This window comes from Amphibalanus amphitrite, unplaced genomic scaffold (assembly GCF_019059575.1).
Source record: "Amphibalanus amphitrite isolate SeventyFive unplaced genomic scaffold, NRLGWU_Aamphi_draft 000464F_arrow, whole genome shotgun sequence".
NCBI classification, from domain to species: domain Eukaryota; kingdom Metazoa; phylum Arthropoda; class Thecostraca; order Balanomorpha; family Balanidae; genus Amphibalanus; species Amphibalanus amphitrite.
The window spans coordinates 96,995-119,249 of record NW_024881958.1 but is presented as its reverse complement, the minus strand read 5'-3'; the positions used below and the strand labels follow the sequence as shown (position 1 = coordinate 119,249).

Below are 22,255 nucleotides of genomic sequence, written 5' to 3'. Positions count from 1 at the left end.
CTTCTTTAGCGTCGCTTGGTAGCGCTTTTGGTCGTCAGCCACGGTGTTGTCGCTCCCATCCTCGAGCCGAAGTGGAACTGGCCTGTCTGTCTTTTCATCTGACCTATGGATTCCTTTCCTGTGGAGTCATCTCAAGGGTCAGGTCTACAAGGAAGGTTATGTAGGCCTCTGTTATCTGAAGAGAGTGACCACCAAGGCTGTGCGAGTCATACCAGAGGACATGTGTCATCGGGCTATCGCGTCAGCCGGCAGGCGGGCCGCTCTTTGCCTGTCTCGCAAAGATGGCCTCTTCGAACATTTGCTGTGAGAGAAGGAAAACGAGAGAAAGCAGATGAGAGAGATGTCATTATGAATTTCCACGAAATGTTCTCTCGTTTGGTATCATTTTCAGTCACCTGCATGCAATAACACATACTTTATGCGAGTTCAAAATGTTTCCATCCTTTTTGGTCCACCCTGTAAAAGATTAGCCGATACAAAACTAGCTGCAGTTGCTTCTTTATGCTTTCATTCTTTGAGACAGGTAGGTACACTGCAATTTCAAACCTTTTACAGAACTTTGTGTATGGGGATAGTTTTCCAAAATCTTCGTTTTTCATAAGTCAATAATAATCACTAAAAAAACTGAAGGGGGCCCAAAACTTCCAGAGGGGCCCCTTGAGAAAACTTTGCACCCCCATCCAAAATTACCTTCCGCCGCCACTGGTAATGACGCCGCTGTTTGCCTCTTTGGGATGGACGTTTTGATGCAATCGTGATTATACCGTACGAACTTCGTAACGTCAAAACAACGCACCTCACTATCTATTCATTTGCGACTGAAGTTTCCGTGAAACTCGCAAGTTCAGACGGTCAAACAAAACTGCGTGCATTTACGTTTACATAGATTCTATGGTGCTCATACAGCCCACCACCCGGTGACGCGGGTCGGCTGGCGTTTGACCTAACCGAGGTCACGGGAGCAGCGCCGCTAGCTGAGTAGCCGCCTGGGGCGCTGACACCCGCTCGACCGCGCCCGGCCCGGGCCGCCAGTGTGTCTCGGCCGGTCGGCTGCGCGGTGTGGGGTCTGTGCGAGCTGTGTGGGGTACGGACTGGGAAGTACGGTACCCGGTACTCAATGTCGCGGTACGGCCACCACCGGCGCGGCTGGGGAGGGGTACGGATCACCGGCTGCGGCAGCTGGTCCGGCGTGGGCAACTGGCAGAAGGCGGTCATCATCCTCTGCGGCCTGCTCTCCATGGTGAGAGGTGGCGGGACATTTTAGCGACCGGAGGCGGGCTAAAAGAGGTAACGTGCGTTTTTTTATGTCGCAACGTGAATATTGCTTGCCGAGTATCCCGGGTTGCTAATAAAGCCAAGCATTTATTATCATTTTATTAGATTCAGTGTACATATGCATCCCATTCCTTTCTTCGCCCGGTTAGGCGTTAGATATTCGCCTTCGCGTCCCGCAGGTGATCGGAGGCCTGCTGATGTTCTACGGTCTGAAGATGTGGTGGCAGTTCTCCAGTGACGCCTCGGAAGCCACTCAGTACCTGGTGCAACGGCTGAACCGGGCCGAGACACAGCTGGACCTGGTCAGGTTAGTACCGTGCTGGAACTGAACAGAACTGGATAATGCTGGAACTAAAATATAAAAACAAAACGTTAGGGTGGCTCTAGTGGTAACTAAGTTTTCGAGCGACTTATCTTTGTTGTCGTCGTCTAGCTCAACTGCTCGTCATTTCACTGAGCGTCGCGAATAAACAGTCGATCATGCGGCACAACGTTTTAGCTATATTCAGTTCGTAGGGAATAACATTTAAATAATACTGCGCTAGTTTTCTTGTGACTCAGATCATATGACTCATCACATTTTACCGTTCTCTGGTATCCCTACCTATCGTGTGTCTCAGCACTCCGAATTTTCTAATGTCCTTTTCTTCCTCTCGTATTGTTTGTTCCCATAATCTCGCATCGCGACTGTCCTTGTTATTTTACAATCGCCTCAAAGTATCGTCGTCTATCACGTCTTCTCGTATATCGTTTATCTCGTTCTTTCTTACATCGTTTGGCTCGTCTTCTCGTACATCGCTTATCCTGTCCTCTCGTAGGTATATCGTGTGTCCCTTCTTCCCATATACCTATCGCCTATCCCGTCTTCTCGTATATCGTCTATCCCGTCTCTCCGTTTATCCCCTACCCCGTGTTCTCGTTTACCTAAATCCCGTCCTTTCTTACATCGTTTATATCGTATATCGTTTATCCCATCCTTTCGAATACATATTGCCCTCCCATAGTTATGGTCTATCCCATCTTCTCGTATATTGTCCATCTCGTCCTCTCGTATATCATGTCGGCCTATCCTATACCGTCCTCTCGTATTAGTATCGGTCTATCCGGCCTTTCGTATATCGTCTATCCCGCGTCCTCTCGGCCCTATCCCGTCTTCTCGTATATCGTGTGTGCCATCCTCTCGTATACCATTTATCACCATTCTGTCGCATATCGCCTGTTCTGTCCTCTCGTATATCGTCGATGGCGCCGCTCTTAGGTTCTACTCATACTAGTCCGTCTGTCTAGTTTATCCACCCGGGCCATCTCATCAAGCTGCACCGTCTCTCGTAACCCTCCCCGCCGCCACCGCTCTCAGGGTGAACTGGGAGCACGAGATCGTCAGCCAGGAGTGCAGCTCGGAACGCGAGCCGTGCGAGTGCCACCTGGTGACCAGCAGCCGGCGCGGCTACAGAGCCGTCATCGTGCTCTCCATCGTCATCGTCATCGCCGGCGTCATCGGCCTGTGCGGCAGCTGCTGCGAGAGCAGCACCTCGCTCTTCCTGGTGGGTCGCGCTCGGGTCCCTCACAGAGACCGGTAGATACGGTGGTGCTGCCGCTAAACGTTCTTCAGTTCTTTTTACTGCAAATTATTTTTCCGTAAATCGATGTTTTAGGAGTTTTTTTTTTTTTGTCACTTTAGCCTAGTGTCACCAACGACCCGACGACCACTGTTCTACCCAAATTGACCTTTTGTGTAAATATACATTACTACTTTTAACCGGAACGGTACAAAAGTTCGAACATTGTTCGTGATAAAGAACAAATTGGTCCTTGTTTATTTGATGTTATGCACTAAATGCAGCTTCTGTAACAATTCCAAAACATTTCTCTGTGCCCGTTTCGTCTGTTGTCTCTAAATTCTGCTGCTGGGCGGTGACCCGTGATCCGTGACCCGTGATCCGTGACCCGTGATCCGTGATCCGTGATCCGCGACCTGTGACCCGTGACCTGTGACCCGTGACCTGTGACCCGTGACCTGTGACCCGTGACCTGTGACCCGTGACCTGCTACCTGTATGCTGTGTTCGCTGTGAGTATGTGCTACTGGCCTGATCCCTGTGACAGCTCTGTGTCCGTTGTCTGCAGTTTGTGCTGCTGGCCGGTGCCGCCGCTGTGGTCGAGTTCTGTATCTCGATGGTGCTGTTCAGCGCCCACCACCAGCTGGCCTCAGTGGGCGCCCACGTCTCGGAGGTGATGCGCCGGCCGCTGCCGCCCCTCTCCGACGTCTACAAGCTGGAGGTCAGCGAGTCGGAGCAGCGCGCCTTCCGCCGCGCCATGGGCTGGCTGGACGAGATGGGTAACCTGGACGAGCGGCGCATCCTGCCGCACTACTTCTCCTGGTCCGACTCCTGGCGGGAATGGTCCGACGAGATCCAGGATAAGACGCTGCAGATCCTCATCAGGAACGAGTGGATCGCCAAGCCGAGACCCACAGAGTTCTGGGAAATGCACGATGAAATCGGAGGCGGCGGTCGAGAAAAGGAAGACGGCGGCTTCGAGCCTCTGTGTGCGAGCGGCCGGTCCAGCCTGCGGCGGAGGGGGATAGTGGATGCTGCCACCTCTCTGGTGAAGGGGGTCAACACGCTCAGAGGGCAGCTTCACACGGTGACCGGTGAGATCACTGCCGACCTCAGCGCCGACGAGAACTGGCGCGCGCTGGCGAAAAAGTTCGACAAGGTCTGGAACCTGCAGAATATCTCGCTGGCCGAGAGGGCTTACGAGATCGGCGTCAACCAGCAGTGTCTCTACACAATAAAGATTCGCACCCTGCAGGATCTCAAAGAGGTGAGGGTTTTCCGAACTGTACATACGTTTTTTATTTGTTTCGTACGTAAAGCAAGAGAAAGTTTCCTTCGGTATGAGATCACTTTTAGTCATTAGCAGAGCGTACCGTCTTGCAAGTGTATTGCTTGGTCTGATTTGCTGCCGATAGCAGAATTTGCATTTGACTACCTCTCGATGCGACTGCAACACGTGCACACACTTTTTACAAACCTCATGATGGGCTGGCAGAATGGTAGCAGGGTTCATGAGTCATGAACCCTGCTACCATTCTGCCAGCCCATGATCTAACTCGCCACCGCCGTCCGCCGTGTGCCGCAGGTGAAGGACCTGGTGCCCACCGTGCTGAGGAACGCCGTGCTCACGCTGGCCATGTGCGCGCTGCACGTGCTGGCCGCCGTGGCAGCCCACCTGCTGGTGCGCGCGCTGCGCCGCCACTTTGAGGAGCTGATGGAGATGCAGCGGGACGCCGCCGACACCGGGGTCACCGTGGTGACCAGCAACACTACCAGCACTACCAACAACCAGCAGAGCAGCAACCAGCAGCAGCAGCAGCAGCAGCAAATGATGATGATGCCCATGATGCAGCCATGCTACCAGCAGCCCTACCAGCAACCATATCAGCAACCATATCAACAGCCTTACCAGCAGCCGTACCAGCAACCGTACCAACAACCGTGTCAACAGCCATACCAGCAACCGAACCCCCAATATCAGCAGCCGGCTCAGCAGCCTGCTCAGCAGCCACCGAATTCTCAGCTCAATCAGCAGTCCAGCCAGGCTCCGGAGCAGCAGCCAAACCAGCCACAGCAGCCAGGACCACAGGACCCGAGCCAAGGACCCAGCCAGCAGCCTCAGCCGGCGGCATACCAGCAGCCGCAGCAGCCAGAGAAACCCACGTACCAGCAGGCGTGCCAGCAGCCCTCTCTGGTGTCCGCCCAGCAGCCAGCCCAGCAGGCAGCGGCGCCCCAGGCCGGTACCAGCTCGGGGCCTCAGTCGCTCGCTCCGCCGGGGCCCGACCTCGCCTCGGCTCCTCCGGCGTCCTCGGCTGCTACCGGTCAGACGGTGGCCGAAAAACGCGACCTCAACCCGTTCAGAGAGCGCTCTCCGGCCGTGACGCCCGCCCCGCCGTCACCGCACACCCCAGGTAAGGACCCAGACATGTGCTGAGATCGCCATATATGCTTCAGGCACCGTCTCTGTGAATTTAGAACTGGTGGCGTAAATTTGAGCTTTTCCGAGGAATATTGTGTGACTATTACTTACATACGTTGTTTTGGAGGGATGCACAAGCATTCATTATCGCAGTACATCATGTTTTACTTGACATCGTCCCTCCCCGCCCCTCCTGCACGGCAGTGTACCGGGAGCCTCCTCCGCCGTACCAGCTGGTGGCACCCTCTGTATCGGGGCACCTGGTGGCGCCATCTGCGGCGGAGCAGTCCGGCGGCCGCTGGAGTCCGGTGTTCCTCACACCGGCGGTGGCAGGCGGCGGGACGGGGCCCACGGAAGGACTCAGCAGGCCGAACAGCCCCACCACCGACTTCTTCTGACGGAGGCAGGTGGCTTCCCTCTGCATAAGAGATCAGTCATTAGCAATAGTCACGCATGAAACTCGAATAGCTGGTCGGCGTTGATTTGTGAATTTTATTGTGCATGTGGATGTTAACTTTTATTCATAACTCGTTGTGAGGTGTATTGTTATTGTTGATTTTATTGTAGCAGAAATTTATAAATATACGTTGAACAAGAGCAGTATCGTTTACCTAACTGGCGTTCCGTGGGGAGGGGGGGGGGGGGGCTTTAATGCCTCTCGATAGATCGTCACCAGAATTGCAGTGTCCCGATAAGCTGTTAGCGTGCTAACCAGTGGTATTTGGGGATGACTAAGGGATGACGACTAATGGCATAAGATATTTTTATAAGATATCTTTCATATTTTTTATAAGATATCTTTAGCCCAAAGCCCTCTTCAGTTAAAGACCACTCTGATGAGTGTGGCATCGCCTTCTCAATTAACGATTTTACAATTCTGCAGAGGAGTTACCTGGAGCTTGACCTTAGGCTATTAGAGTCTCTCTACATCCACAAACATCGACCAAAACTGAATTCCCAAAACTCTGCGCTGCCACTCAATATCGTGTTATGAGTGACCTATAAGTGACGCTTCACACAACAGAGGCGTCCAAATATAACTGTCATGCGTATTGTGTAGCACGAATTAGTGTACTTGTTTCTTGTATTAGTGTCTCGAATGCATATATTACGAACGACTGAATGATTGCGACGTATTTGTATGTTTTTTTTTTGTATTTTTACTCACTGATGATGGTGTTAATACACCGAAACCGGTCTGATCATAATGAATTCGATACAGTGCCTAATCTTACGATTTTTATGCTTGGGATACGTGTGCGAAGAATTTACACATAATATCAGCGGCTTTCAGCTGGTCGTTCATGGTTCTCCGGATATAAAAGCATCCATTAAAGGGACCCTCCCACCTTCAAAAAAAGTTAATGAATTGGCACGAAAGTGATGTCGCTCGGTTCAGAAAGAGCGAAAACGAATATCTACCAAATTTCATCGAAAAATATTCACCGGTTTTCAAGATCTTACTTTTACTTTTGTTTACTTTTTGGGATCTCCGCTGTTCCTAGCGACTTTATTTGAAAGTGCGGCATTTGTTGCGCGCAAAGCAGCATATAGGGTAGTCTGGGACAAGACGCCCCAGATAATTTATTTTGCTACACAACTTTTGTCCCACATCACCTGGAAGGCCAAATTTGTGCTCAATGCGTTCTTTGGACATTTTACTTTAAATTCCACCCCTCAAATTCATTCACTTATGATCGGACTCCTAGCTAGGAAGTGATTAGTGAGGCAATTGCAAATGGGGCATTTTGCCCCAACCCCAGGGCAAAACGCCCCACGGCCTGGGGCAAGAAGCCCCATACTCTAGATTAAAGATTTAACATGCTAGTTGACTTAAATCTTATATGAGAGGTCTGTTAGACCTTGGGAAGCACGGCACTGAAGTTAGCTCCTTCCACCCTATCAGGTGTTCAGCTACGACACTATTGTATGAGCACCTGCCTCATAAGGCCAAATAATAAATTATTGGAATGGAAATGTTAACAAAATACTTCCTTTGCCATCCAGTTATTGAGAAAAGTACATATAAATGCATAGAAACTTACTGTTAGCCAGCTACCGAACATTAGAAAGTGGGTAGTCCGAACAACACATGAGGTAAAACGCCCCATGGGGCGTTTTGCCCCGCGACTTACTGGGGCGTTTTACCCCACCCCGTAGTTCGGTCAGAGAACAACGCCTTGCACTCCAGCGAGGCATAATTTAACACGAACCAAGCCGGCATTATAAACGTTAGATAAAGTTGTTCGAAATACATAAAAGTCGTTTAACCCTCGCCGGACCTATTGGTTTTCTACATACGCGCCGGCCGAGGGGGGGGGGGGGGCGGGTACGACCCCCCCTCGCCGTTTCGCCCCTGGTGGAGCTAGCGCGTCGCGGAAAAAACGAGCGTGTGCGCCGTTACGAGACGCAGAGATTGGTACCCGATTTTAAGGTCCTAGGTCAACTGGTGACCTCTGAGGTCAGGTCAAGTGCCCCAGGGTACGGTTCAGTTTTTGGTGAATAACTTCGCAAAAAACGGCCGCAGAGCCGCGATTTTGGCAGCATCGTGTTCGCCTCGCTCAGGCGCGTCGAATGATATACTTTTTGTTCGTTTCAGGTCAACTTAGGGTGTTGACCTCAGGTCAAGGTCAGGTCAGCACCCCCAGGTCACGAAGTTGGTCGAAAGAGGTCATGTTGCATATCATTCGATTCGGCAGGTCTTCCTGAGTCCATTGGTGGCTTTCTCGACTCGCTAGCTCAATTTGATCGGGAGTTATTGACGAAAAACTGATATGACCTTGATGACGTCATAAATGACGTCACGCAAGGTCAACATTGCAAAAGTGACGCATCTAACCTTGCAAGGAGTGCATCACATCACGATTCTGTGTGCTTGAGATAGTTGGAGATCGTTCCCGGCGCCAGAATAGCAGTTTTCGTTTTTCCCCATTGACTTATAATGGTGAGGTCACGAAAATGACCTGACCTCATATGACCTTTAGGAAAAATCCGAGATATACAAGTTGTGAGACTCATAATGGATACTAGATCCTGCAAGTTTCATTTCCCTGTGACATCTCCTCTGGCAGTGAGGGCGTTGCGAAGTTGCGACATCTGAAGACCGTGCAGAGGTTCACTTATGACGTCATAGGTCAGTGACCTGACCTGACCCAAAAATGCGGTTGGTGTCAAAAGATGCGGCTTGGATCAAAGGTCAGGTATGCCAAGTTTCAGCTCTCTATTGCCAGCGTGTTCGGAGCTATGGCGAAAAAACCCTATGGGGGGGGGGGCGGCACCCGCCCCCCCCCTCGGCCGGCGAGGGTTAACCCGATGTGGACCATAAAAGAACGCCATGATGCATAAGCTGACAACAAAACATAAAAATCACTCCAAAAACACATTTTTGGCTATATCTCCCTAAAGAGTCATCACAATTTCTTTCCAGTCTGCTCATATAATGATCATATAGTGCACGTTTTATAGAAGAGATGATGTTTTTCCAGAACCTTGCCAGTTCCGAGAAACATCGGTGAGGCGTTTTACCTCGGCGGGGCGACTTGCCCCGGTCTACCCTACCACCGCGTGCTACCAAACGTTTTAGTAAAAGATTTAAAAATCGTTAGATCTCCGCTGACGTCACAAATTCTAAGGGGGCATACCAATGCACTAGCCCTTAGAATCCGAAAACTGCAAGTTTGAAACTCCATATCTCCGAATTAAAGCATTTGTCGATGTTGTGAGTGCCCAAACCGGTATTTACAGGTCATGGCCACCAATTTGGCTATCTCAACTCAAAACTAATGTTAACCCGCGCCCCGTAGGGGGGGGGGGCCGAAACGGCCCCCCTGTCCTTTTCGGTCGATATCTCCTAAACGGCTGGAGATATCGCCACCAAACTTTCAGGACCCCTCCGGGCATCAATTTTACACATTGTGACCAAAAATTTTTCCAGAGGCTGTGATAGGTTGGCCACAAATGACGTCAGAGTGACGTCATGTTCTGTCATTTTCGACCGAAAAAAGACCTTCGCGAGAAGACCTGTCAGGCCTACAGCTTTAAAGATACAGAAAAATGATCAAGACATAAAAGGTGTAGAATTAACAGGGCTACAAAACTGCTATCTCGGATTTTTGAAATTTTTGAGTTTTGATCCCAAAAATCAAAAAAACATTTTTTTTGGATATATTAGCCAAAAAATCCAAAAAGTTTTTTGAGTTTCGAAAAAACCGGAATAGGTATATGTGATAGTACCTACCGTCTTCTATCTACATACCAAATTTCAGATCGATATCTCGTTTTTTGGCCAAGTTATAGCGAAAAAACTGTTCAAAAATGATGACGTCAAATTTTCAAACTCAATTTTTGGCAATTCTAGAAATCGTAGAGCAAAACAAAGACCACCATTAGACTCCCCGTGACGAGCTGCATCGAATGGATACCTATTTTATGCAAAAATATCAACTTTGAAATTTGACCTAATTTGACCTGACCTTGACCTGACCTTCACCAAAACGTGACCTAGGCTGGCCCCAAAGGCTGCCTAACCCACATAATCGCATTTGTCATGTAAAATGGACCATAAAACATGTATCACACGACACTTTCATATTGTGACCCCCCGGTGACCTGACCTTGCTGTGACCTGACCTGGTATCAGTGACCTCAGATAGCAAAGTATGTGTTTGACGAGCAATGTACCATCGATGGTTTTCAATAAATTACCAATTTACTCGCTTTCACAGCACATTTCTTGAATTGCCTGTGAACGGTGAAAATCTGACCTTTGACCTGACCTGTGACGTCATCGGTTTGACCTAGGTCAATGAAATTTGGTCACAAGGTAGTTCCCGGGTAGGGCTATCAAACGCCGTTTGAATTTTGAAAATCGGCCTGTAACTTTCCGAGATCTTAGGGGGGGGCCGAAACGGCCCCCCCCCCCCTACGGGTGGTAGGGTCCGCCGGTAGCCCTACGGGGCGCGGGTTAAGGTGGGAGTGTCCCTTTAACGTGCTGAAATATCAAAAGAAAAAAACATACACACACTATATAGACAGTCAAATCTCCGTACCGATATGCATTGCCGGTACGGGATTGTAGGCGCCGTGGCGTAATTGCGTATCAGGCATTCGTCACACACAATTTGTTCGATGCCTGCCATATGCGTTGTACATTTCCATGAAGTCATGGCTGAGATATTCGCGTACTTCAAATCTGAAATCACCATCCAGCGATAGGTATGCTGAGCGAAAATCGGTCAAGTAAGCCAGCTGTCCGGCTCTATCTAGGTATAACAAACGATGCCAGTTCCTTTGAGACAGCAGGATCGGTAGCCTGACGTCAGGTCTTCCGATTCACTCCGGAAAATCAGGTCCTCATGACTGTTGGTAGCCTGTCCACAATATTGGACATGCCACAGAGCGGCAGCATTTATAAGAGATGACTTTCGGGAAACCGTTCATTTGTCACCAAATGGTCCATAGGATATGACGCAGAAAACAGAACGGCTCTGGGAATGCACTGACGGCGATGTGGCCCGATTGATTTATGCTCGGTTACCATAAAGGCAATCGCAGCCTGTTCCACGATAGTGCCTTGCTTTCTTGAAAATATGCATGGCTATATTTCGGGAAAAATATATCATTGACGTACCTAGGCATGAAAGCCCAGTTTGTTTTTTATATAGTTCTGCGACAATCGTTATAACTGGCGCACTCTGAACCAAAGCCTCGACGCGTTTAGTGTACATCGTTTTCGTAGACGAGGCATATATCCGTGCCTGTGCGCAGTCAAATCCGTTCGTAATCGGTAAATCTGTTAGTCGCTTCCATGACGATCGCACAAAAATCCACTTCAAAGCGGGCGCAAATACATAATCCCCAAGCCAAAACAGCTACTGATTGTGTCCGCGGCGCCGGGCCACCGTTTGACATCACGTGCAACTGTTGGTTTCCACCACCCCTCGCCGGATAACGGCGCTAATCCGCGGGGTGGCTCGTTCGAGCACCTGCCGCTCCGATAGCGGCCACTGGCGTGTCGGGGTGCCGCGCACGCACATCAGCCGCGCGCGTGCCGACTGAGCCGCAAACCGCCCGCTCTGTGCTGAGCCGCAAAACGCCCGCGCGTGCTCCCCACGCCGACCGAAGCCGCGGACCGGGACCGGCGGCCGGGAGGGTGGTCAGATTCCCGCTATGGGTCGGTATCTGCCGTGAACTTCCTGTATCTGTGGTAACCGCTAACCTCTCATCCCCAATGATCAGAGCCGTACAATGAACGGGGCACAGCATCCGTTCTGAGCCTCTTTCGTGTTTCGTTCTTCCGTGTTCGTCGGTGGGTCCGAGATGTATGGCGCCGTATGTCAAATGCACTGTCATGTTCGAAAAGTATACACACAAAAAACTTTTACAATGTTCATGATTTTGCCAAAGTCCGAGACAGCATTGGATGATTTTGCAAAACACTGACTTGAACCATCGGAATGTTGCTCCCGTCAGTGGCCAGTACGATTCCACGCCGTGTGGCTGGCCCGTTGGTTGCTGAGCTCTGATTGGTCGCCGAGGTCACGTGACTCTGTGACCTGGGGGCGCGGCCGGCCGGCGGGAGGTCGGCCGGGCCGTCCAGTCCGGTGCGCGAGCTGGAGGGACGGGGTGGCGGCGGACGCAGGGGCATGGCCACCACGCGCAGAGAGGAGTCGGAGCGACTGCTGGGGCCGGGCGGGTCGCCGGTCAGTGACTATGGATCCTGTGACGACACGGTCGGTTCAGAGTGTCCCGCCGACTCCGAGTCAGCCAACTCCAGCGAGGACCTCTCGCACAAACCGGAGAGCGACCAGAGCCTGGCCGCTCACAAGAAGCGCTCCAAGTTCAACTGCCGCCAACTAATGTTTCTGGGAACGCTGGCCTCCATTACGATGACGTCATCTCTGTCGCTGTGCATCTTTCCACCGTTCTTTCCGAAGGTGGCCGAGAGCAAGGGCTTCAGCGCGTCTGTGTACGGCGCCATCATCGGCACCAACTGCCTGGTCTCGTTCGTCGTCACCCCGTTCCTCGGCCGCCACATCGAGACGATCGGCGTCGGCTTCAGCCTGGTGAGCGGCGTCTGCGCCAGCGGCGTATCCTGCATCCTCTGCGGCATGCTCGAGATGTTCCCGGCCAGCATGTCCTTCGTGTACGCGGCGGTGGCGATCCGCACCGTGCAGTCGATCGGCAACGCCGGCATCATCATCACCACCTTCACCTACACGAACCTGCAGTTCCCGCGTAGCACCGGCATCATATTCGCCATGAACCGGACCGTGATGAGCGTGGCCCAGATGTTCGGGCCGGGCCTCGGCGGCATCTTCTACGAGCTGGGCGGCTTCTACATGCCGTTCGTCGTGTTCGGCGCGCTGCACCTGGTGACACTGATGCCGCTGGTCTGTGTGCTGCCCGACCGGCCGGAGGCGGTCACTCCGAAGAAGGAGAGTCCCGAGACGCCGGTCAGACGGCGGCTGTCGCCGGAGACGGAGCGCGATCAGGACCCGCAGCCGCTGCGGCAGATGCTGCGCATCCCCGGCATCTGGGTGGCGTTCGTCTCGTTCCTGGTGTCCACACTCAGCACCGGCTTTCTGTCCATCACGCTGGAGGCGCAGATCCTGCGCAAGTACGAGCTCTCGCACATCTCGCTGGGGATGATGTTCGGCCTGAAGGACGGCGCGAGCAGCATCACCTCGCCGATCTGGGGCCTGCTGTGCGACAAGTTCCGCTGCGTCAAGGCCTACGTGGTGGTGACCTCTCTGACGGCGGCCGTGTGCTTCGCCGTGTTCGGCCCGCTGCCGGGAGTGCCGATCCACCAGACGCTCGGACTGCTCATCACGGCTCTCTCCCTGTACGGCGTGGCCATCGGTGGCATGCAGGTGTCGGGCATGGTGGACGCCCTGCGAGAGGCCACCGGCAACGGCATGGCCGACGACCCGACCACGCACGGCGTGGTCGCCGGCATGTGGAGCTCCCTGAGCGGCGCCGGACGCTTCATCTCGCGCTGCGGCGCCGGCATCCTGGTGGACACGATCGGCTTCCCGCGCGCCTCCTGCGTGGTGGTGACGCTGCACGCGCTCATGGCCGGCCTCGCCTCCGGCTACATCTGTCTGTTTGGGGAGAACCAGCGGCGCGGCCGCAGCGAGAAGTCGCGCCGCCGGCGGCCGGCGGGCGCGCGCCGCCGCTCTCCGGCCAGTTCAGACGACACGCCGCCGCCCCACCCCAGCGGCGCGCTGCAGGTGCCGCTGGTCACTCCGCGCGCCCGCTACACCAGCGAGGGCCGCATCACCTACCTGACCCACTCGCTGCCTGACGTCGGCGGCGCCAGCAGCTACAACGCCCTGATGGCCGAGTAGTGACTTGCCCAGCTGTACGTCAACAGCTGACCGCCACCAGGGCGCTGCTGTGGGGAGCGGAGCGGTCCGTGTCTCGCCGTGATGTGGCGTGCCAGCTGCTGGAGCCGGTGCGGTGGCGAGCAGCCGCGGAGACCACCCACCCAGTGCTGTGTAAAGTGAGGCAGTGCGAGACGGGCGCGCGGAAGCTGGCGACTCCGTGAGACACCATCCCGAGCGCTGAAGGAGATTGACGTCGACTCGCTGCACCGTTCTGCCGATACCGGAGTGCGGGTACGCGCGCCGCAGGTTATACCCCCACGAAGCAGCGCCGCTGTCCAAACGTCTCGTGACCAGCGTGTGAGGTGAATGATAGAAGACAGCCGTCTGTTGTAACCGGCGCCGGTCAACCGAACTCAGGATAAGGATGCTGACGATACGCACGCATAAAGCGAGACGTCTAGTCTGTGCTTTATATGACCTCGACTATGGTTGTTGTGGAGTGCCAGTTGATCGTATATGTATTTATTTATCAATTGTATTTATATTGAATCCATTTGATCGATTGGTGCGTAATGTATTTCAGACAACTGTTCACGATCCCTTATGTACAGGATGCAAGTGTCTTATTGCAGTTGTGTGCATCATGCGTGCTGGTAACGCATTATGTTCCATTGCAGTTGGAGTAAAATGTGGTTCTTTTGCATTTAATTTAAACGTTTTGCTGGTATGGTTTATTTGGTAGGTACACACTACATGCAAATAAGACACAAATGCATAGAAACTGGCCAACTAAAAATGTTGTTTTGAGATGTTTTGAGAAGGATGTATTGGACAGAAAAGTAGATACAAAGATTATATTTCATTCTAATAAAACTAAAACGGTAGCGAGACAGAAACGTTGATGAAGAAAAGTAAAACGTGTGACCGAGCGGACAGCGTCTCGCTATATTTCAGCATTGACGTCTTTACCATACCGACACATGCCGTCAATAGACGCTTATCAGCATTTCCTATGACGCAGCGATTTTACCTCCAAATGCTGGCACCTGCACTCTACGGATGCAATCCTGAGTGAATCTAATACCTATGCATACACCGGCGCTTCTGGCCCGTGACCCGATATCCCGGCCGCCCGCGAGAGCTGATGTCACCGCAGTGACAACGTACGAACAGATAAATACAAGGAAGACATTGCACTACAGCATGCACTATAGGAGGCGTGATGTCACTAGTGCACAGGTGTCCTGAAATCAGTGACTGTAGTGGCCAGCGTGACACGTTCTCTTTCTGACAACGCCGGGCTCGGTGACACGTCTACTTCCGTTCCAGTTTCCTGCCGCAATGCCACGTCTCATTAGTAAGCCATCGTCAAGGGAGGTCACTTCACAACGTCACGGGAATGGGGGATATTCCCGAATGGTGACGTCATGCAAGGATGATGTTACGTCATTGTGTTACGTCACTAGTCCACCGTCATCTCCGAGCGGCCGCCGTTATGGAGACACGTCATCATAGCTGACGAGGAGGGACGGGGAGGGTAAAGGACGGACATTAACAATGGCGAGGGAGGGGACGATGAGCAAACACATGTGCGAAAGGGTCGGGACGGGAGCGGAAGACATGACGATTTTATACCACACATCTGAAATAGAATATCATGTTAGGGAATAAGAGGGGACGTATCGAGAAGGTCCGAGATTCTAGTGATGAATGTCATCCGCACACTACTCGGGATAAACGACGGTAAAATCGAAATCAGAGATAAAATAAAATTGTTATGAAACAATAATTTATCGTGTTTTATCGTGCTGTTGCCAAACCAACACTCCAACGTGAACGTTTTATATTCCGACATAAGAAATAACGTGGGCAGATATCCAAAAAAAATTCAGACTGGTCAAATTTTAACTATCCTGGCACCGTTAATATTTTTCAGCGACTGTTTCTGACCGAAAAGGATCCGGTCTCCCTGTATTGGACGGGCTCCCCAGCGGCGGCTGTTCTCAGGCGCGATCCCACTACTGCCCGACACGGGTACTTTTGGCTGCTCGGTCGCCCGCCTGGCCCGGTACGCACCTCCTTAGTCAACCTGGCGACCCCGGATTCCTCCGGGGGCCCCATATTGATGCCGGGCTTAGTGCGGACACCCGATCGACACAGACCACCGCTGGAGAGGACTCCCGCCCTCAAGAGATCCACGGAACCACGCCTCCGAGTAGCCGGATTACAGGAGCGCGCCACCGCTCCCAGCGACGGTCAGGGTGTCTGTTATCGGTCGGCCCGAGCAATGTTTAGACAGTGGTATATCAACAATCCATGGCATTCAGCTCAGCATGTCGCTTTGAATGTCATCAACGAATTATCCCTGAGTAAGATTAGCTCAATATCTCTAATCATTTGCATAGATACCGCTCATTTGCTTGTATCAAGAATGTGATTCTTCATGTGGAAGCGCATCATTTGGACACGAGCGACTGGGTTTTGACCGTAATCCGCTCTTCGACTGTCATTACGAGCCAGTCGTCTAGATTGTCAGTAGTCGCGGCTCATTACAGAAACAATCGTCATTAGCGACCGATCCGGTGTGTGTTCCCACGGCTCTGAGAGCGCGCCGGTCACTGGCTGGGGGGGGGGGGGGGGGGGGGCGCTGACCGCGGTTGACAGCTCCGTACCGTTATAACTAGGCAGACCTGAGACGCAGTCAGACGCAGGGATCGGTCTCTAACGTCTATAGCTATAAATAGTTGAACGGTGACTGTGATGTGCATTTGGGGAGAGCATTCCTGATACATTTCTTTGACTGTTACTGTGCTCAACTTTGACTGCCAATGTTTTATGTTTTATGTGTGTTTTATGCACCCGTTTCAGCTCCCACTGCCCCCCACCGAGTTCCGGTTCAGTTCTGCGTCGGTGCAGCTCTCTCGGGCCCCGATCGACACACGCCCGATCGGCTGGGCGGAGCCGCCACACCGCAGTTTGTCGGCGGCGGCCGTTTGAAAGCTGAATGGAGCTGCGGCGGCGGACAGCGCGCCGGTCCCGGCCGAGGCCGGCCGGTGACGGTTACAGGCTCACCTCGCGGCGGCACGCGCCAGGTGCGGCACTATCGCGCCCGGCGAGCCGCGTTTGTGTCCGCCGCGCGTTCAGGAATGCGGCGCCGCCAGCTGCTGTGGCGCGGAGGTTTAAATCGGCGCAGGCCGGGCGTAAGCGGCGCGCGCCGCAGATGGTACCGGGGTGCCTGTGATTGGCAGCGTCAGCGTCTCAGGGGGGAGGGGGCTATCGCCCGCTGGGAAGTGGCACGTGGGGGAGGGGAGGGGCGGCGTGGTCGGGGGTCGTAAATTGGGGAGGGTGCAGGGTGTTTGTTCAGCTGCTGGCTTCAGTGACCACTGACCGTTGTGAGACACTTTGGAAACATATCGGACTGACAGTGGGCGTAGAAGCGTCAATAAAACGAGGCTGCAATTTTAGAGCAGAAATGATGTGAGCTGATGTGAGCTTAGGCACAATTAGGTGCCTACAGTTATAAAAAAATCTAAACAAAATACAAATATAAGCAGAGCAAGAGGCAGTGAGTTGTTCTTCAAGAGGATGCACGACCTCGACTCGAGGTGAGACCTCGAGGCTATGAAACGAAAAGGCAATTATCTCACACTTAGCTAACTTATTGTCTGGGGAGTGAAAATGCCATACTGCAACGCAATTTACTTGCAGTCTGTTAGAGTCACAGGCCTGATAGTTGACACTACAGACTCGTTTCAATGTTTTGGCCGATTGTTTTTCTTAGGGCGTTTCTCCCGTCAGCCATCCCTAGAACACTGACAATTTTCTGGTTTTTGCCTTCTGGTCTCGTCTGTAACTATCGCCGTGTCGAGTTTCGTCCTCTAATGCCGCCGTTAGCGTTCCCTCTCCATTAGGCGCGGGCTCGGTCACACGCTGTGGAACTAACCGCGGCCGCTCACAGCAATCAGTGTCGCCACGAACCGGCGCTGATCCGTCACCGAGCCCCTTCATCTCCGACTCATCCACGCGGGCGGCCACACCGTCTCCATGACAACGAACAGCTGCTCATTTCGGGCCGACCAGCTGCGCCAACCGTCCGGACGCACCGCGCCGCGCGCGCGATCGGGTCCGAAATCACGTCAGTTTTACAACCGCGAGCCAACGGCCGCCGGTATACAGCCGTCTCACGCGTGAGGGATCGGGAGCACATCTCTGGAGGCTGTTCTCCGGCGCGGCGGCCCTGATTAGCGTCTGGGAGAGTCGCCGCGCCGGCTCCCAGGCGCGAGCGCCATCTGTCAGCGAATGAGCGGCGGCCGACGACACGCGTCCCCCTCTGCGCCGCCAGCTGCGCGGAGAGGAGAGGGACAAAGCGACCGAGAGGCGCCGAGGAGCGTGTTGGCTCTCTCCATTGGGGGAGATGAATGCGCCCTGGGAAGCCATACGCCACCGGTTTGGCCGTCAGTTGGACGGGAGACACGTGCCGGAGCAGAGGTCCCCTCAGACACCTCCGACCCGCCGGCGCCGCTCGGCAAACCTGCAACGGCCGTTGGCAAACAGTCCCTCCCGCCCGGTGTGGATATTACGCTGTAACGGGCCCTATCGGCACCGCGCGGGGGACAGAGAGCATCGATCGACCAGTGGCCTAACGACCGCCACTTCCGGCACTATCCCGGGGGCGGCGCGACGGACCGACGCCGCACCTATCGACGCACGTGCAGGAGAGGAGCACAAACCGAGCGGGGCGGACGGACTGACCGGCAGTGGTGGTGTGGTGGCTCCGTGAAGTGGTTATCTGTGACGGAGAGAAAACTGACGGCTTCAGTGGTGACTTTCGGTGAGTTTGGTGGCCGCCGTGTGCCCGCGGGCGAGGACGCTGTCCGTTGTAAATACCGCGGACGGAGTGACCTTGCTAAAAGGCCTCGAAGTGTGCCAGTGATAACTGTGAGGACTAACTGAGGACTGAGGAAGACAAGGGCGTCGCGATGCGGTTTAACCGTGCCGAGGTGACCCGGCGACCGGTGCGAGGTCGCGGCCTGGCCCGCCGCAGTGCCGCTGACCTGAAGCCGATCCTGTCCCCGGCCAAACGGGCGCTGACCTATCAGCGGCGCAGCGCGCGGCTGCTGCTCTGGAGCGGCGTGCTGAGCCGCTCTCAGCTGCGTGACCTCGGCTCCAGCCCCGGGCTGGCCGCAGTGCCGCTGTCGAGGTCACGGCTCGACGTGACCTCGCCCCAGGGTGGGTCAGAGGCTGACCTGACCGGGCAGCGGGTCACGGACAGAGCGGCGGAGGATGGCGGCAGAGCAGAGAGTGGTGGTCGGGCAGAGGTGAACGGAGTGGAATACGGCGCTGGTGGTGGTGTGAGCAAGGGACACGAGACGACGGAAAACTCAGAACAGGAAGTCCGACTTCCGCAAGCTGACCGGAAGCATGGTGAGAATGTTCAGTCTATGTCCAAATCAAAGACGTCAAACGTAGAAGCTGCTCAAAAGGCCCCGGAACCCAGGGAAATAGTGAAGCCAGCCGACACGGGAGCGCCGCCAAGTCGCCGAGTTGCGCCGCCCAAACCTCCGCGGCCGAGCAAATCGGCCACCAACCTGCTGGCGTCGGTCACCAGCGGCCGGCGTCCGGGGCCCAGCACCAGGTCAGCTCCCAGTCTGCTGAGCGCCGCCGTCGCTCAGCAGTCAGCAGTCAGCTCAGCTGCAGCAATGAGCCAAACGGCTGAGAGGCAGCAGCACGAGCAAAAGCAGTCGCGGGAGCAGCAGCAGGAACAACAGCAGTCGCGGCAGCAGCAGCAGCAGACGGAGAGCAGCCCCACCGAGCTCACCTCCTCAGGTGGCCGCTCGGCAGTCGACCTCCCCCGGACCAGCGCCAAGGTAAGCTCCCCCTCCCCTGCCGCCCACCCCCCCTTCCCGTCGGTTCCGACTCTGCTTCCGGTTCCCACTGGAGCGTCCGTCGGCCCCGCGTGTAGTCACCCCCCCCCCCTCCCCTGGCCGCGCTCAAGGCTGGGGGTGGCTGCCCGGCTCATGTTGCTGTTAAGCCGGCGGGTCCGGTGTCGGTAACTGTCTCAGGCTCGGGAGAGGTTCCGGTGTAAGAGGGAGGGTAACCCATGTAAAGACATCCATTATCGCTTCGGAAAACGGGACGGTACTGGTCGCCGGTGATAGCTTGATGGGTCATTGGTCACGGTGTGAAATACGGTACTTTCAAGGCCATGCCGATAATTATGTTCCGGTCTCGGTCATGATGATGGTCAAAACTATATGTAAGAATCTTGGCCAAAACACAACTAACGGTGTATGATGGAGCCATTCTAAAGGTGCACTACGTCAGATGTATACATCTGGATATCGTATACGATACTGGACACGGATCATCCCGCTGCAGGAGTGATCCTTATCAGCTTGCAGTCGGCATTGCGGTGCTAGTGACAATTATAGGTACTTTACTTACCTATCGGGCTGAGATGATGCATTCGACAATGTTCTTCCTGCAGTTTGTCGTCCGTTGAATTTTGATTGAGGCCGTCCGAACACTCCCTGACTTACTTACGAGGGGGTATCGAAAAGTTCTGATCATCACCATGAATTAGATGTGATAGAAATTTGATTTTTTACATGATGTTCATTACTCCTTTACAAGTCACCACACACGACCGCAAACTTATTGCATCGTTTCTTGAGATGCCTCAGGCGGTCATTGTAGGACCCTCGCTTTGTCCCGTAAATCACTGCTCCACCTCATCAATGACGTCATTTCTGGCCTTTAATCACCGGCCATACTGTGGATTCTTCATCTCCTGTAACAATCAAGAGTCAGTTAATACCTGGTCAGGTGAATTTCTTAGATGCGGTAGGATTTAATGTCCCATGGGTGTAGTTTTCCAAAAATCATTGGGGGTGCTCAATAGCTTTCAGAAAGGCATGCCATATTTTTCGTAGGTCTTTTTTCAGCTGTTCTTTTTTACTGTATCAGGCATCATGCAAGAAATGTTAAATCGATTCGAGAGCTTGTTTTAATAGCGCCACTGTAAAACAATTTTGGCTCACCCAATGCATTCATAATCACGGAAGTTTTTGAACATATTTCAGAAAACGCTGGGTTTAAACTTTTAAATTCAGGCCCTACCGGACTTTTGGTAGGTCCGCGCTTAGGCAGCCTGGTCTGCAAAGGTCTGCACGAATGAGCTTATATTGAGGGCTATCCAACATGACGCCTGACGGGACAGGCTCGATGGTTACTTTCCGGACATGGTTCTCGTGAAATATTGCATTTTGTTCCTGGAATTTAAACCTCGCCGGCACAGGCCATTTTGCGTCCTTCGATGGCACAAGGGAGGGGGGGGTTGGTAAGACCCCCCGGTAAGCCAATGACCCAAAAGTCGGGAAAATCGGGGCCTGTTAGAAAGTCGTAAAGTGTGGCTGCTATGGGGTTTCCGGGGTGCTGATCACGAATATCGTGTTAGTTTTTATCACAGACAGGGGTGCCGGGTGGAGAAATATGGCGAGTTGGGGTTGCACGGGCGCAGCAAATCCGCCGCCGCCCTAGCGGTGACCTTGACCTCTGCCGTCTGGTGCGGCTCCAAAGCCAAGCCGGCGCAGCCGGCGTGGAATTGGGAAGGCTCGTGCTACCCCAACTCGGCACAATTCTCCACCCCTGAATTCACAGATGATGTCTTTAAGCATTTAGATCAGGTCGGGTCAGGTCAGGTCAGGTCAACCGGTAGGGGCCGTGACGGGTATTTGTAGTACGTGTCAACCGCCTCTGACAGCTTCGTAACATGTTACGAAGGCACCAAAACTACTTCGTAAATGTTCAAATGGTTGCTAAATTCGAATTCAGCTCGAAAAACTAGCCTAGAAACATGTAAAACTCGAAAAAGTGAACCGAGGTCACCAAAGGTAAATGACCTGACTTGATCTTCAGGTGACCTTGACATCCACCCTAATGCATTGGAGCAACAGCAAATCAAATGTTTGAACGTTTGAAACCACGAAAAACTTGCAAAAGCGCGGCTAAGGCAAGCCGACATACGCCGAATCGCGATTCCGGCCAAACATGGTCTCGGAAAGAAGGTCACAGGTCAAAGGTCATTTGGGTCAGGGTCATGAAATTTTTAGAGTAGGTGTAAAATTGATCAATGCGAGGGTACTGAAAGTTTCGTCGCGATCGGCCGCTTTTTACACGAGTTATTCGCGAAAAACCTTAGGGGGGTTGCATCAACCCCCAACCACCTCCTGTGCCGGCGAGGGTTAGATAATAACGCTATAGGTACTTGCCGTGCTATATTTACCTACATTTATTTACTCAAAAATGATTAAATTTTATTAACAATATTTAAAAATAGCACATTGATTTCAATAAACGAAAGTCATAGATTTGCTGACGGATGCTGGGGCTCCTCATGAGGAGCATGGAGATGCCGATTGCCAGCTTGTCCACCTGCAGCGCGTCTCGAGCACAGGGCGATACTATGCGCGTTCAATGCTCATGTTAGGTCCGTCCTCCAATACCAATACGGAAGTGTCATTTGGAGCGGTGCAGCTCCAGTCACTGCAAACCTTTAAAGGTAGTGTGCCAGCTTTCCTGGACCGTATGGAGTTAATAGCCCAGATAAGGAGAACCGGATTTTTAGAACTTATCCATACCTTCAAAACTCATGGAAACGTCTTAAATTCTTCAAAT

The 22,255-nt window shown here is 53.2% G+C and overlaps 3 protein-coding genes across 3 annotated transcripts in view; all 3 read left to right on the top strand.

Moving 5' to 3' along the window:
* The first annotated feature begins 933 nt into the window (after positions 1-933).
* LOC122391977 lies at positions 934-5,849 on the top strand. Its single transcript, XM_043386361.1, has 6 exons — positions 934-1,240; positions 1,455-1,582; positions 2,633-2,819; positions 3,402-4,100; positions 4,419-5,244; positions 5,457-5,849. The coding sequence occupies exons 1-6, from the start codon at positions 1,118-1,120 to the stop codon at positions 5,648-5,650; spliced, it is 2,157 nt and encodes a 718-aa protein (XP_043242296.1). The 5' UTR covers positions 934-1,117; the 3' UTR covers positions 5,651-5,849.
* Positions 5,850-11,837: 5,988 nt separating this feature from the next.
* LOC122391990 (MFS-type transporter SLC18B1-like) lies at positions 11,838-14,375 on the top strand. Its single transcript, XM_043386378.1, has one exon. The coding sequence runs from the start codon at positions 11,897-11,899 to the stop codon at positions 13,598-13,600; it is 1,704 nt and encodes a 567-aa protein (XP_043242313.1). The 5' UTR covers positions 11,838-11,896; the 3' UTR covers positions 13,601-14,375.
* A 3,673-nt stretch (positions 14,376-18,048) lies between these two features.
* Positions 18,049-22,255, top strand: part of LOC122391989 (actin cytoskeleton-regulatory complex protein PAN1-like) — a 47,544-nt gene continuing 43,337 nt past the window's right edge. The window contains exon 1 of the mRNA XM_043386376.1: positions 18,049-19,446. Coding sequence (XP_043242311.1) covers positions 18,559-19,446 — 888 coding nt within the window. The 5' untranslated portion in view covers positions 18,049-18,558. The remainder of the gene's footprint in view (positions 19,447-22,255) is intronic.

Coding starts and splice junctions, on each gene's coding strand:
- LOC122391977 (XM_043386361.1), top strand. CDS start 1,118: ATGTCGCGGTACGGCCACCACCGGCGCGGCTGGGGAGGGGTACGGATC. Junction 1,241..1,454: donor TCTGCGGCCTGCTCTCCATG/GTGAGAGGTGGC, acceptor CGCGTCCCGCAG/GTGATCGGAGGCCTGCTGAT. Junction 4,101..4,418: donor CCCTGCAGGATCTCAAAGAG/GTGAGGGTTTTC, acceptor CGTGTGCCGCAG/GTGAAGGACCTGGTGCCCAC.
- LOC122391990 (XM_043386378.1), top strand. CDS start 11,897: ATGGCCACCACGCGCAGAGAGGAGTCGGAGCGACTGCTGGGGCCGGGC.